General features: G+C 38.8%; 1 protein-coding gene across 7 annotated transcripts in view; it reads right to left on the reverse strand.

Annotated features, from left to right (window-relative positions):
* The window catches only part of LOC136013545 (cohesin subunit SA-2-like), a 59,020-nt gene that overhangs the window by 21,550 nt on the left and 21,746 nt on the right, over positions 1 to 15,724 (reverse strand). For 6 of the 7 annotated variants that reach the window (XM_065677565.1, XM_065677562.1, XM_065677563.1 and 3 more), the window contains 6 exons: positions 14,829 to 14,927; positions 12,694 to 12,773; positions 11,846 to 11,929; positions 3,920 to 4,027; positions 1,844 to 1,952; positions 875 to 992 (listed from right to left, as the gene is read on the reverse strand). In XM_065677565.1, the coding sequence (XP_065533637.1) occupies positions 875 to 992; positions 1,844 to 1,952; positions 3,920 to 4,027; positions 11,846 to 11,929; positions 12,694 to 12,773; positions 14,829 to 14,927 (598 nt within the window). The remainder of the gene's footprint in view (positions 1 to 874; positions 993 to 1,843; positions 1,953 to 3,919; positions 4,028 to 11,845; positions 11,930 to 12,693; positions 12,774 to 14,828; positions 14,928 to 15,724) is intronic. The other variant, XM_065677566.1, reaches the window with a different exon arrangement.

The following is a 15,724-nucleotide window of genomic DNA, read 5'->3' on the forward strand; positions in this document are numbered from 1 at the left end:
AATCAGTCTCAGCATCACATAAAAGAAAATTGAAGATGCAGCAACAGCTAATGTAAAGCCTACTCATTTATCTGAGCAACTGTGGAAGGACGCTACATAAAGAAGGATGCAGTGTTGTCAAATAAACACCTACAGAGAAGGTTGGATTTAATCTAAAGAAAATTATTTTCTACATTTACTGAACACAAAACCAATTAGTGCTATAATGGCTAATCATTTTAGGGCAGCTGGGCTAAAACACAGGCAGTTTTAACAAGGCCTACTCCTACTGACTACTAACTCATTTAGGACAAACCTGCTGCTTTGAATACCAAAATGCTTTAACTCAATGGGTCTACAAACTTTGATTTCAACAACCACCTCCAGTTCTACTACCACAACTACTCACAGAATCATAGAATGGTTTGGGTTGGAAGGGACCATAAAGACCTGTTTAAGTTCACTTTAAAATAATTCTAAAAAACCCTAATCCTCTAGAGTGTTAGATGTCAATGTACTCAAACACATTACATATTTTCTTTTCAGGCATGAACAATAACCCAACAGGTACTGCACTTCAATCAGTTAATCTAGATTCTTAACTTCTGGACACAGAAAAAGTAAATGTTACATATGCATTATGGCTTAATTATGCAATTATTCTTGCAAAGTTTCTGAACTAGCAATACATAAATACAGAATACTGGATAAAACAAATATGTTGATACAAATATGACATTGGCAATGCATTGAGTTACATCTGCTTTGTGGCCCTTGGGGACCAGTATTTGGGATCAAAGGGTACTGTAATATGAATGATCCTAAACTAGCTGAAGTTCAAAGAAACAGTATCAAGAGATTCATTCAGACAAAACTAAGCTCTTTGCTTACTCACCTTCGTCATCTTCTTCAGCATTTTTTAATAGAAGAGTGGTCATGCACTCCCAGTCCTTCAGGAATTTGCCTGCCCAGTCCCACAAGCTGTCTATGAGGTATGCAACATGTTTGTGTAGCTAGGGATTAAAAACACAAGCTTATAGAAGCAAATATATAATTAAAAGAAATAGAGTTTCCCATGTTCCTCTCCCTTTTTCCAATTACAAACCTTTGTCATTCACACATATATTCACACACAGTATTCCAACATATTCAGTCTGAGGATAATCAACGTTTAAACACCATGTCTTCAATCTGATACAAAGCAGAAAAGTAGAGGGAAAAAAGCAGGAAAAAAAGCTTCTCTTTCCTCTTTTTAGGATACCTTTACTGTGTAAAGTAATCTCTTTAAAACTAGCTTCGTATCGCTTTTATATTGTTGATCACAACTAAAACTCTTGGGACTAGAATCTAAATCTTGGGACTGGAAATGAGTCAATGTTTTAAGCAATATCTGTGAAATTCTTTGCAAAAGAGTCAAAACTGCTGTGCCTGAGACACTTTGGCCACACAGAGGTCTGCACCACAGCAAAAGCCAAATAATGAAGTACAGCACTTAAGCTGATAAAACTCTCAGTAAAATTACGCAGTTCTCATTCAGCATAGAGCGATGGTGCAGCTACCCATATCTGCCTGCAGAAGAACACAGACACATACCAAAAACCCTCACTCAGTGGCATTAGTCCATCAGATTGTTTTCAGAAACTACTTCAAGCACTGATTCTCTCCATTAGCATAGTTGTAAATCAGTTTTAATACAACAGAACAGACACATCTTCATTAAAAACTCATCCTAGAGAGTGAAAACATCCCAAACACCAAACATTTCAGAGCTCACCACCAGAAATAGCTTTCAAAAGGAGCCAATACCTGATTTAACATTCAACACTGGATTTAAAAGGCTTACTGCTGGGGCTGTTCTCCTCACCTTACTGTCCAGGAAAAAACGTATTAATCTTTTCAGCTGGTCAGTACTCGCCCCAAACTTCCCTCCTCCTTTGGGCTGAACTTCTTCATCTCCCTCATGACTAAGCAACCTGGCAACACAGAAGGAAGTCAGTCCAGTTCTGCCACATTCTCCTTATACTCATTTGCCAATGTAACACTAAATCTGTCAAGATCCCAAAGACTGTATTTCTTCTAAATGTCTACTTTATAACTCCAAATCACATAAGACTTTCATCAGATGAAAGGAAAAGAGATTTGATTGTTTTCCATTATAAGATATCTGCTCTCCCTGTGGATGCAGAGATTATTTCTGACAATTTCACAGGTACCCTGCCAGCTTTCTGGACAACAGATGCAGATTCCATAAAGCTGAACATATAATGAGGTAGGCATTCACTCATGCTTGAAAAAGGGCTTGCTCTAGGCTGAATTTAAACACTAACAACAGAGCAGACTTATTACTACCCCACCATTATTCATATCATGGTACATCTTGGAACTGAAGCTTCTTAAAGAAAGCACGGTATTTTGTATTTATAAGAGGAAATCAAATAGACTTTACAAATAGAGTGGAAAAACTGTTCTTCCTCTTCTCTCTGAAGTATGAAGCACAATATGACACTTCAATTTCCATTTCTCTCTTTATCCAAAATTGGTGTGACTGTACTGCTTACAAAAAATGCTAGTCCCAAGATAAGTACAGGAAGGCCACCCCTGCAGATTAATGTAAGGCCCAAATGGCTTGATTTAAGAGCAGGACTACACTACTCAATGTCAATACAAGCTTACACTTTCAGAAGTGTTTCTGCTGGTATAATTTATGCCAGCTAAGTAATTAACCTAAGTTAAAAATGCAGAAATTGAGGAGACTTCATGAAAACCAAGGAGGGAGAGGGGAAACATAAGAATTTAAACTAAAACTTTTAGCAATATGACCAGGGAAAGACAAGAGCCTAACATCTTGAGCACACTAGAACGAACACTTCTATACTGGCAGAACTGCTGGAGAGAAGAACTGGATAAACAAGGAGAGGATGAGGTTTACAGGGTGAAAGGGTCCGCATTGCACTGACAAGCTGGGTAGAAAAAGTAAAGTTACCAGGGCAATCACTCCAATGACAAAAAGCAGCAGTGTTCTGAGAGGGAAAAACTCCTGATTTATGATAGAATATCAGGACCAACACAAAAGACTAAGTAGCAGATGTGATAGAAGACTCATCAAAACACAAATTTATCTTCGTCTTTCTCTTGGGCTTGGCTCCACAAAACCCAGAATGTCAGCAAGTCAGCCAGATAGGAAGAGACAACTAAGGGGAGATTCTGCATGTATGAAAACACAAATTATTATTATTTCTGAATTTTTCCCACAAAAGTCTTGCCAAAATATTTTTATTTTCATTCCTCTTTGTAAGGCAAAATTACTTCTCTCAGCTGCAGAGACAGAATATTTATTTCTTCTCATTTTAGCATGCCAACTCCATTCACTTCATGCAACCATTGTTATAAGAAGCCCATTTACAAGAGTTACTCCTGGGGAAGATAAACCCTGTACTTCATTAACCTGACAGAAAATTGGGAGGGCTTTTTAATCTGCTGCATCTCTCATTATTCAAAGCCTTTACAATGTATAAGGCAACTTCCAAAGGGAGAAGAGGAGGCCATTTTTGTGATTAATCACCAAAGCTATGGAAATCCAGCAGATGCCAGGTGATGAATTAGCTTGTAAGTAGCAAAGCAACAGGAAAAGAAAGTAGAAAGAAAGGAGGTATGCTCTCAAAATTGCATGGCATCTGTGGATCAGTCAGTTGCTTCATATTCTGTGTTAGCCTTGCAGCTTTTCTCATGCTTATTCTGGCAGGGCTGTGCAGGGGAACAAGCAATTACCCCCAGACAGCATTCCTCTTCTGATTCAGCAGAAGAAAACTCATCTACTATCCTCATGGTACACACTTCCAACAGATAAATGAATGCTTAATGTCCCGCTGAAATAAACCCACCTTTATTCTGAAACAAATCAGAATATGCAAGAAGTACGCATGCAAGCAGGCAGAGATACCTTTTATAAAGAAATTCTCCAGCTGCTACTGCAAGCGGACGGTGTGCAGTGTAAACAAACTGGTATAACGTTTCACAGTCTTCAGCTGATAACACATCCTCACAGTTCCTAGGCAAAAATAACAACAGAAGTTATAGTTCAGGTTTATCTGCAAATAATATTATGAATGTTATGTCCAGCTTTTACTAGATCTGTGGCCATGCAACTTGCTTACACAGCTAAATTTTTGTAGCTTATATCTAAAAGCTCTAGCAAACAAAATCAGCAGAATTTTTTTTACTAACTGTGCACAGATACAGAGCTGTGTGAGCCATGATAAATCAGGCCCACGGCATGGACATGAACATTAACTTAAAGTATAATTTAGGTTGATTAGTGGTTCACAGTAAAAACAGTAATAGCAATAAAACAGGAAAGTCATGCCTCTGCTTTATGCTTAGCTTTTCACCACAGAAGTTAACAAACAAGGAGCCTTTATTTTATAGTACACATTATTTTTAAATTATTTACTGCAGTATTTTAAAACCCATACTCTATTACACTAGGCTTATACAGTCACATGTAAAAAGAAATCAAAACACATTGATAGCATGACTGTGACCTTTCTGTGCAAGTACCCAATGTCATAATTTTTTCACTCAGCTACACATCTTGAGAATATCACATGCCAACCAGTAAACCTAGAACACTCCATGAGAGGTACAAATATCAACCATTTTCAAAAATGGAAACTGAGCATCAATGTGGAATAACCCCCAAAGAGACATCAGAGGAGTGAAGCCCAAAGCAAGGATTAGTTTCAAAATGCCTGCTCCTTACTGCCTCAACAACTTTATTAGACTAAGTTATTGCAAAAAATGAAAGAGCAACACAAAATCCCTTCTACAGAGAAGTAAGGGAAAAGGATATTTATTCCTGCACTCAGTCCTCAGGTAGTAACAGTTTAGAACCATCTATGGCTGTGGCCCAACACCTTCTCTAAAATTGAGGATTTGTGCTCTCTATTTTCTGGGAGTGATGACTTAGAAAAATTAGCAGCCCTTCCTGCACTTGCCCATTTGTCTTCAAACCCATTGCATCCTTTAACACTCTCACAAGTCACAAAGCCCCAAAGCATCCTCCAACCTGACTGAAAAAAAATGAGCTCATGCTAAGCAAGAGTATCACTGGAGTGTCCATTGCAAATATTTTTTAGCACTGTCTGGGATTTAAAACTGGGGGAGAGGACGAGATAACACTCACTTCTCAAAGCCAATAGCTTCACAAGTATAGAAGTTGGAATGGATTTTAGCTTTACAATGTATTTACTCATATATCACTTGAATTTTTCATGTTTTTTCCATGGTTGCTTACAGTGGTCACTGGAACAGTGAAAAGATCTTCACATGAAAGTGCTGATGATATGTCTCCAAAAGTGATGGGTCAAGCTCACAAGATAACACTTGCCCTCAACCAAAGTCAAGGCAGGTTTTGGTGGCCTGTTTTAACATTCAATTCCCTTAAATATATACTTGTACTTAGGACATGTACAAAGTACTAAGTATACCTATAATGAAATCAGCATAAGCAAAAATATTTATGCATCTCCTCTTCAGCCACCTCTGAACTGGGAAAATAGAATAAAAATGATTAAACAGAAGGAAACTGAAAGTGCATCAGAGTATAAGAATGAGTCAACATTGCTGTGCTCTGTGAAGCCATGAATGAAGTATCATATTTATTAAACTTCTACAAGTTTAACAGGTGAGAGTAAAGCAAAGACTGACAACAAACTGTACTTACAGGAGTCAAAATACATGATACAGCGACTCTTTTTATTAAAAGGCTGTGGCGAATTTACTGAAATAAACTAGCAGTCTGACACGACTTTTTTCCTTTTTTTTAATGTCAGTCTATTATTTAGTTCCTTTAAAGCACTCATTTCTGTGAAGAAGTCCTTGAAATTTTCTCTCTACATACGTTCAAAAATTGAGAACAGCTGAGGACAGACAGCACCTCTGAAGATCTACAGGATCTCCACGGACTAAATGCCCAACACACTGCTCAGAGGATGATCAGCTGAGGGTTATATCCAGTCACGTTTATGAATGTCTGTAAAGTCAGAGACTCCACAACTTCTCTGGAAACCTGTTCCAGTCTTGGACACCCCTACAGTAAAAATCTTTTTTTTTTTAAGCTTAAATGGAATTTCCTGTATGAGCATGCCAGCCAAATGTACATTTCTTTTCATATTTGAGGGCTTTATTCTTCATATTTCAGGTGTTCTCTTCTTAGCACATTTCTGGAAATAGTGAATGCAACACCTGTGTGTCTCAATTTTAAAATATTCTTTGCTTAAATTGTTCAGATAGCTTGAAGAGCTCAGCTACATGCCTGCCATCTCTTTGGGTAGAAATTCAGGGCTCTCCTGTTCCAGTGCAAGTGCAACTGTCTTTCCTTAGAAGCTTCCTTTCCTTAGGAAAGGGCCTGGGGTCCTCATGGACCCAAAGTTGAATATGAGTTGGCAGCGTGCCCTTGAGCAAAGGCAGTGAATGGTATCCTGGGCTGCATTAGAAGTGTTGCTAGCAGGTCAAGGGAGGTGATCCTTCCCCTCTACTCATCACTGGTGAGGCCATGCCTGGAGTGCTGAGACCACTGCTGGGATGAAGGGGACACAGAATCCTGGAGAGTTCAATGAAGGGCCACAAAGATGATTAAGGGACTGGAACATCTCTCCTATAAGGAAAGGCTGAGAGAGCGGGGGCTGTTCAGCCTGGAGAAAGGGTGGCTTAAGGGGATCTTATCAATAACTACCTGAAGGCAGAGCGCAAAGAAGATGGAGCCAGGCTCTGCTCAATGACAGGACCAGAGGTAATGGGCTAAAACAGAAACACAGGAGGTTCCCTCCAGCCATCAGAAAACACATTTTTACTGCAAGGGTGATAGCACTGTCAAAGACTGTCCAGAGAGGTTGTGGAGTCTGCACTGCTGGAGATACTCAAAAGCCATCTGGGCAAAGTCCTGGGCAAGTGGCTCTAGGTGGCCCTGCTTGAGCAGGGCAGTTGGACCAGATGACCTCCAGAGGTCCCTTCTAACTCAGCCATTCTTGATTCTGAAATCCCACCCTCCTTGTTTTTAACTTTGTCTTCAGAGAGGTTAGAAATGTGCCCCAATTTACATTAATCTACAGCAGTGTTATTTCCTCCTTCCTCAATACAAGAACAGGTGGAACTATTGTATGAAGCACTTCCTAAATAACATAGAAACAAAGGAGGGGAAAACCTGTAGGTTTTGGATAGGAGGGAATATCTGTATGTACTACTACTCTTCATATACTGCTCAACCACTACTCTCAGTGATACAATGAGGTTTATATTCGTAGCTCCCACTCAAATGCATGCTTAGGGGTTTTGCTTGCCTCTGGAAGTAGCAACACTGACTACTCCTACTGCCACTAATACCACCACAGTAAACGGGTACCTGTCTTTTATATATACACAAGCCAATCATCAAACATTCAAAGAATACTTCAAATATAGCAATAATACTGCCGTAAGTTTACAGCCCTCAGAATGCCAAGCAACAGATAAAGGTTAAGCCAGAAGTGCCTGCCAGTGTTTAGGTGCCTAAAAATAAACAGGCATGGCTTTCCACATACCAGTGTCATGACATATCATTTTCTCTGCACTTCAGTGTGAACATGTCACAAAGAAGTTGGGATATTCTAGGGGAGGATCACAGACCAATTTTGTTCTGCACATGGCACCAGTTTAAAGATTTTTTTATCTTGCTATTTCTTCCATTTTGCTTTATGCCAAGAGACATGACTGCTACAGTTGCCTCTCTTGTTCTGTGCTATTGCTTATAACAAAGATAACCATCAAAATCAGTGATGATTAGCAAGATAACATGATTGCCACTACAATAGAACAAGAGTCCTTTTCCACCCATTTTAAAATAAGATTAGCATGTTGCAATACACTGCAATTCTATGATTATGCTGTGACAGAATGCAGGATGATGCACATTAGACAGATGCTGTATACCATGCTGTTTTGGTTAAGAAACATAACCCTAGGAGACACAGAATTCTTATTTTTCTTGTTAACTCTTCAGACAGGAAAGATTTCAGAATAGATCTCAAGGTTCTTGCATAGAGGTGCATGATGGCAGAAAACTGCTAAAGGTAACTTCCAAGAAAGCATAAATCTGAGAGGATGGAAAAAAGGATAAGATAGAGGAGAAGGCACATGCCTTTGTTCTGTGTTGGTCTTTCACCTTTATTTTGTTTGGAATAGGTTTGACAAAGCACTACAATAACTCCACCTGAAAAGGGTGTGGTGGACCTTAAAGAATCACAGGGGAGCTGTGAGGAGCTCCATGCCATTACCTTTTGATAGTACCTAATCTGCTACAAGCAAGTTACTGATACAAGAAATCAGAACTGGGCAGTAGTATAATTTGCTTCACTGCTTCATGAGCTACTTCTTTCAACTTCAAGGTAACATTTCTTTATTTTTCCTAAAGGCCACTAAAGATAATAATTTAGTTATTCGTATTCATAGCATGTCTCCTTATCTTATTTTTTTACAATCACATGAAAACTTTTTATAATTTAAGCATAGAATTTAAGCACTTTTTATAATTAAGCATTTAAGCCTTTAATAAACTGTTTTTCTACGCAATGGCTTGTCTAAACAAGCTAGATACAGTGCATTTCCCTAACAAATGCCAAGGTCTCCTCTGAAGTCCATGGCTTAGCTATGAAATAACACTACAGAATCATAGAGTTCAACTCTGCTGACACTGAATTACTTGTCATGGGACATCTACACCTACCACTAAAATATAACGTATGTTTCTAGTTCTACTTTCCCATGGCATCCTTTGCCAAAGCCAGTTTTCAAGTTCCTCCTACAGTGTGGCCCCTCCCTCTCCAAACTAAAACATCCTTTACGCTCTAGTTGAGAATTGGAATGGAGATTTAAGACTTTTTAAGCCAAACAGTGATACGCCTACTTGACCCAGGCCTCCTGTGCTAAGCAGGACACTGGGAAAACACAAGACTCAGTTTCTTGACTTTCAAGTTGGATTAACTCTGTTGACCACTGTCAAAGCACTGTGGTAAGAATTAATGTATTTGTCAGCTCCATTGAATAGTTTTAAAACTATTTATGTTAAGTCCTGACTGTAGTGATAGGACAAGGGGTAACAGGTTAAAACTTAAACAGGGGAAGTTTAGATTGGATATAAGGAGGAAGTTCTTTACTATAAGGGTGGTGAGGCACTAGAATGCGTTGCCCAGGGAAGTTGTGAATGCTCCATTCCTGGTGGTGTTCAAAGCCAGGCTGGACAGAGCCTTGGGTGCCATGGTTTAGCATGAGGTGTCCCTGCCCATGGCAGAGGGGTTGGAACTGAACAATCTTAAGGTCCTTTCCACCACTAACTATTCTGATTCTATGTAGTATACTCTCAGTTATCACTAAGGCAGCTCTTCTAGATTTCAAACTTTTGAGAGTTTTGTCTTTAAAACTCAGTTTAATTTCTAGTTACATTTAACTAATGTACCACAAAGTAATTTTCCCCTGTGCTGTTTACGTATTCTAGCTATTTGTAGATTTGGGCCCCTCCCTCCACCACTTGTAACCTTTGCTCATTCATCTACTACAGTTACCTAATTACTTTTGCTTCTCTTTTCCAAAATCCCTCTACTCTTTTAGGTAGTTAAGTACACAAAAATGAATAGAATTAACTGGAGTAGGCACATTGAATTAATTTGCCTCCTGAAGAGCAATGTTTTCAGTATAATTCCTTGGTCTCTCTTTGCCACTCATGTTTTCTCCCTCTAACTCCTTCCTAGTTCCATTCCTTCTCAGATCCTTTGCAACATTAATACTAACAATTATGCATAATTCAGTAACATTAATAATTTCTACTATGCCAAACCTCATAGGCTTATTTCAGTTTTGAGATCACATCATGCTGTGTAAAAATAGAAATCTACTAGCTCAAAGACCTTGGCATTCAATTGAGACTACATGCAACAAAAAAGAAGACAAAAACTGCAGCTCACAGAAATAGACAAGATGACAATACAATTATGGGTTTGAAAAAACAACCCAAACAAACCAGGTATATGTATTTTAATCAGCACCAGGATTTTTTTTTTTCAGTAATGTAAACACATTTAAGTGAATTGTGAAGATCAGTGTTTTCACTGCCTCTCTAGCTAGCATATGGGTGAGTAGCACATAGAGTAGCGAATGCAGTGATGGTTAAGATGGTCAAAACAGTTACTAACATCCATGAAGCTAATTGCTCAACTGCAACTGTAAAACACCACAAAAATAATTAAGTGGCAATGAAGTCTTGCTACTGTACTCACCCAAAATACAATTAAGGAAGCCAGTAAAAGAGAGTTACTCATATGGTGAATTTTCCCCAAAGTCACAGAGCACCCAATGGACTAACTAGAGGAAAAAAGTGACTCCTGGCCTTGCTTCTTGCCAACACGTCATGAAACAACAAAAGATGCAGCATGACAAGAGTGGCAAAAAATCTGATTACATCAATGCACACAAGTAGAAGTCCCATTTATACGAGCTGTCATTTGTTATTCTTTAAAGAAAGGGGAGTTGCTGTCCCCAACCCCATTTCATGTTTTACTGCATGTATCAATCAGCATTACTGCTCAATATACGGATACTGGGTTTGAGCTATGAAACATTCCTATTTGAGACACAACAGCCCTGGAATTTCTTTGCTTCTGCAATGCCAGCAGTGAGTCCTTTCACACTCTGTTTTAGGTACTGAGGCATAGGCTTTTCTCCTACTAGAAAAGCATCTTGATGTAGGCTTTTATTAAGAATCCTGTACGTGTGACTGTCTATATTGTCTGCATTCTCTTCACAGAGGTTTTATAGACTGGCCAGTACTAGTCTTACCAAAAAGAAGAGCTGTCACTGAATTTGCTTATTGAGTCCTGAATTCCCACTTTCATCACTCCAGTAATTAAGCCAAATTAGCAGGGCTCAGAGCAACTGGGGAGAGGAGGAGGCAGAAAGGAGGACGGCTATGCAACAGATGAGCAAAAAGAAAGAGAAACATCTATTTTCTAGGCCTCCACACAACCTAATCAAAAACAATTACAAACTGTAGTCATTTTCCTTATGAAAACTGCATTTTATCATGTAAAAATGTCATTCAGAAAACTTTAGAAGGCATTTATTCACATTCCAAATAATATTTAAGAAAAATTAGGAAAAATTGCTTCAGGGAAAAAGAAACATTGATCAAACTTTTATAGCTGCAGCTTGCATTAATGAGAACGTGATCCCTTATAATAAAGTCAGAAATGACAAGCAGCTGCAGTGCCAATACAGCACTTGTTAGTGCAGACACAGAACAAGGGCAGCCATAACTGGTGTGTAGAATCTTTGTACTTCAACAATGGCGTGCTGCTCCTCCTAGCACAGGGACACTTTATACACAGACACAGCACTGTGGTTTGTTCCAGTAGCTACACACCATGGAGAACCAAGCGAGGTAGAAATGGATGTTGTAAACACAGAAACAATATAACCCTAGCTACTATAGTGAGGCCCAAACAATGGTACTCCCTTCAGAAAAGCATACTATGTTCACAGCATCGTATGCTGTTCTGATGCATATGCTGAAGCAAGCCTAAAGAAATGCCACTCAAATCAATGGAGTGTGAAGTGAGATAGGAGACCAGACTATAAAGTAGCATTTCAGTAGACAAATGTCCTTGTAATTTAATGTAAATACCTACAACACCATATTATTTGGTCCACTAAAGTCCACAACCGCATTAGCAATGACCAATACTTCTGCCTTAAAATGGAAAAGCAAATCCCACAAGACTACTGGACAATAAGCCACACTGTACATGGAAGCAAGCAGCTGCATCAGCAGAATTCAACTTACACTCTGAGACAGAAGAGACACTTATTGAGTTCTAACATCTTAACTGTATTAACAATTAAATGCAGTGGATGTTTTATTCTCACTCTGCATTGAAAAAAAAAGACAGAAAATTTATTCTTCACATATTTTGCAAATAAAGCCATTTCCAAAATAACCAGGCTGATCAAGAATATATCAGAATAGGATTCATATACTTCTGTAACATGAAGTCTAGGTTGTCCCACACACTTCCAGCTTGCCATTAGCCTATCAAACCTATGGCTGGCTGCTAATTTCCCAAGAAAACAACTTTTCTGTTAGTCTTCCACTTCTGCACAACCAAGATACCATACACTTGCTCATTTCCTGTCAGCCAGTCCACTGCGGCCCAATAGCTCCCCAGTTCTCTGCCATGGAGACACGAACCTGAAAGTTCAAATTCTAGCAATAGCCTCAAAGCTCAAGGCTTCCTGGATCAGATGGGGAGACAGGGAAGATGGCAGAGTTCCCTGAGCCATCATCAGGTCAAGGCCTGGCAACCCTGGGACAGAAGATGGGGTGGGGACATCCCCCAGGACAGGCAGACGCTCTGTTTGAGAAAAGCCAAAATGAAAACATGGCATTTCCTTTCAGAAGGAAGATATAAAATGTAGTTTTCATACTGATTCTCAGCACAAAGGTTTTTGTCAACATTGGTATTTCCCTCAGAAAGAAAATGACATATCTTAAGCAGCTTTAACTGTAACTCATAACCTGCCAGGAGCAACTGTTTCCCAGCATGTAATTGATTATAGGAAGACTCATCAGGATTGTATCTGGATCTTGTTGCCGTTAAAACAATACAGTAAATTAAAAAAGAAATTATTTACTGTGACATAAGCATCAAGAGTTTCATGGCTTGAACTGCTACTTCATGGTCCTTGTCCAGAGGCATGGACACAATTCGATCCTAATGGATGTAAAATGACAATAAAAAGATGTAACATGGTTTGTTCTTAAACATATATTTTTTGCTACAGCTAGATCATCTACACTAGTAGAGCAGAGATTTATTTTTATTTCAGCAGCTATTTCCTAAGAGACATAAGGCAACTTGATTACTACCAAGTAGTTCCCCAGCCCCTGAAAATTAACAGCATGTTAATTTTTTAACTGAATTAATCATGCAGTAAGATGATATTTTTTATAGATGTAATGTATGCGTTCTCAAGAAATCAACTACAGTCTACAAATTAAAAGTGACTGACAACTTGTTTCTAAGATGTTACTACTGGCACTTCAGTATGTTAAATGAAGGTAAGCTTCAAATTACAAGCATTATATAATCAGTTTCTCCCATCAACAATAAAGTGTGTGTACCTACACGTTACAGAAGCCAGTGCCTTGCTAGAAAGACAATTAGGACTTGAGTCATAAAGGTAGCTCATGGAATAGCAGCAATACTCCTGACCTCTGGAATTTATTGTAACTTGGTACACATGCAAACACCCCAAAAAATGGAAATTTTCATGTCCTGTGTACCCAAGAACTTGAACTCCTTGATGTGGTCTACATCTTTAGGGTATACTAAACCTTTGGACTTGCTTGTTTTGGGACTAACAGTTTTCTTACTTAACACATAGTTTCTAAATCTCTAGATTCATTTTACTTTGCACCTTCCTTTTTCTCACAACACAGCTGCAAGGTGTGGAAGTCCATGAATCCTGAATATGAACGCTCAAGGACAACAGAGGGAGCTTACAAAACTCCCACTTGTGGGAAGTGGATCAATGGTTATATGACTACATTTCCCATCACTGGAAAAGCATGATTCAAACTTTCAAAACTTCCAGATTAGTCTGTATTTTGTGTGTAGTTGTTTGGGTTTCTTCTGTTTAGAGAAAAAGGAGCTGTTGTGTTTGGGTTGGGATTTTTTTTGATTGTGGGACGGAGTTTACAATAATCCATTTATATAGCACCCCCCACACAGAGGGAGATCACAGTACAGACTGGAGCTATTTCATCAGTCTTTGAATACCAATCCTGCAGTTGGTTACACATCTTACAACCTTCTTTTAGACAGAAAGATAAGAGAGTACCACATAACTGTTTAAAACAGGGGTTAATCTTAGATAGCCAAGTTTCAGTCTGAACAATTTATTCTTAAAATATCAATATTAATCTATTTCTTGTTGTTTGAGGATATGCTACAAGTATTTTTCACTATTAGCAACCGCTTTGAAGTACAGGTAAGCCCTGCACCTTTTGCAAAAGAACAGGAATTACCATCACATGTGGGCATTGACTATATACTGATTCAGAGGGACTGAGATATCAATCACAGCATCTTAAGCTTTCTTATTCAACTACTGAAAAGGCACAGCCCCATTGGGATAAGACTAAGGGACAAAATCATTAAAAAGGGCAGGATTTAAAGAAAAGGTAAAGAGCTTACTTCTTAAATGAGTGAGGATGGCAGAATATGACAAAGGCAGTGCACAGAGTCAGTTGGTCACAAACAAGCTCTTTCAATTATAGTGTATCACCTGACTTGTTCAAAAAGGAGTTAAGGGTTCCTTCTTCAAGACTCATACTGACATGGTGGATCAACAGCGAGCCATGCCCACATCAGTGTGTTACACAGTCAGCCAATCCAGTATCTACAAGGTTAGACCATTATCAGGAGCAGCAAAAAAAGGGACCTTTAGAGTATGAAATTTTTGCTCATCTGCCAAAAAATCCTGTAAAAATATCTGGACCATTCTGGATGAAGGGTGGAGATAAATGACCACAGTGCATGCTAACACAGTTTGTGCATGAACTAAAGTGAAATAAAAAATTCAACAGAAACAGAGGGAAACACCTCTGCAAAACTCCTTCATCCACTCAGTCAAGCAGGCTGTTTGTGCAGTACCCTAAGCTCCTGACAGTCAAGAAAGTGGGGAGACCAGTACTGATCGTAACATCAGACCCTGTGTATACACCCACCCCAGATTTAAAAACTAGCAAACAGTAATCTATTTACCTTGAACCTGGTAGTAAAGAGATCCATTCTGGAAACAAATTCTTTTCTGCTATAAATTCCCTGCAGTCCCAGAAGACACTTCAACCGCACTTCAGCTTGCTGCAAGACAAAGAGAAATCGGCTAACAGTAAAAAACGTCTGTCTTTGATGTTATTCACTACTGGCATTTATATTCTGTAAACAAGAGTTCTTTGTGGCTGCCTACAGCAGACTATCCAAATACTGCCTCATCTTCTTTATTAGTGATATTGGTACTGTTTTATTTGTGTGTACATCTTACACACACACACACACAGACACAGAGGAAGCCTACTGGAAGCCAAATTTAAAGGTGACATCAAAGTTTGTGTTAGGCTCCTTAAGAGTCAAAGAAACTCTCAGTCCCTACAGTTAATAAAACCAACAGGATGCAAAAGATGCACAAATTGTGCTATTCACGTTTTAAAGCAAAGACAAGAGTATGGATGATCCACTTAATACAACCAGCCCTCTTCCATACATCAGACTTTGCTTAGTTCCTTTCAACACTTGACTCAGACAATCGTTAAACATGGACAAGGACTCCAAGAAATTCTGGAAGGTTCTCAGAGGAAGAGGTACACTTTAGAAATACACTGGGTTACCACGGTGGGTTCTTACAAATAAATGTTGTGCCTTCTCCTTTTTTCTGTTTTATGACAGAATGCTGGATTTAAGCATTCTAAAGAAAAGGGTTGCTTTGAATTTGGCCTAATTAGTGAATTTAGGCAAAACATATTTATCCCTGCAAGATGTTATTTCCTACTATAAGTACTGCTGCTTTAGAGATGCCTCAAAAAGAAGTCTTTTCCTTACCCAGCTTTTAAAATATCTCATGCACATTGCTACACTTTTCAAATAACAAAGCTGTGGCATTA

Source organism: Lathamus discolor, chromosome 4 (genome assembly GCF_037157495.1).
Source record: "Lathamus discolor isolate bLatDis1 chromosome 4, bLatDis1.hap1, whole genome shotgun sequence".
NCBI classification, from domain to species: Eukaryota; Metazoa; Chordata; class Aves; order Psittaciformes; family Psittacidae; genus Lathamus; species Lathamus discolor.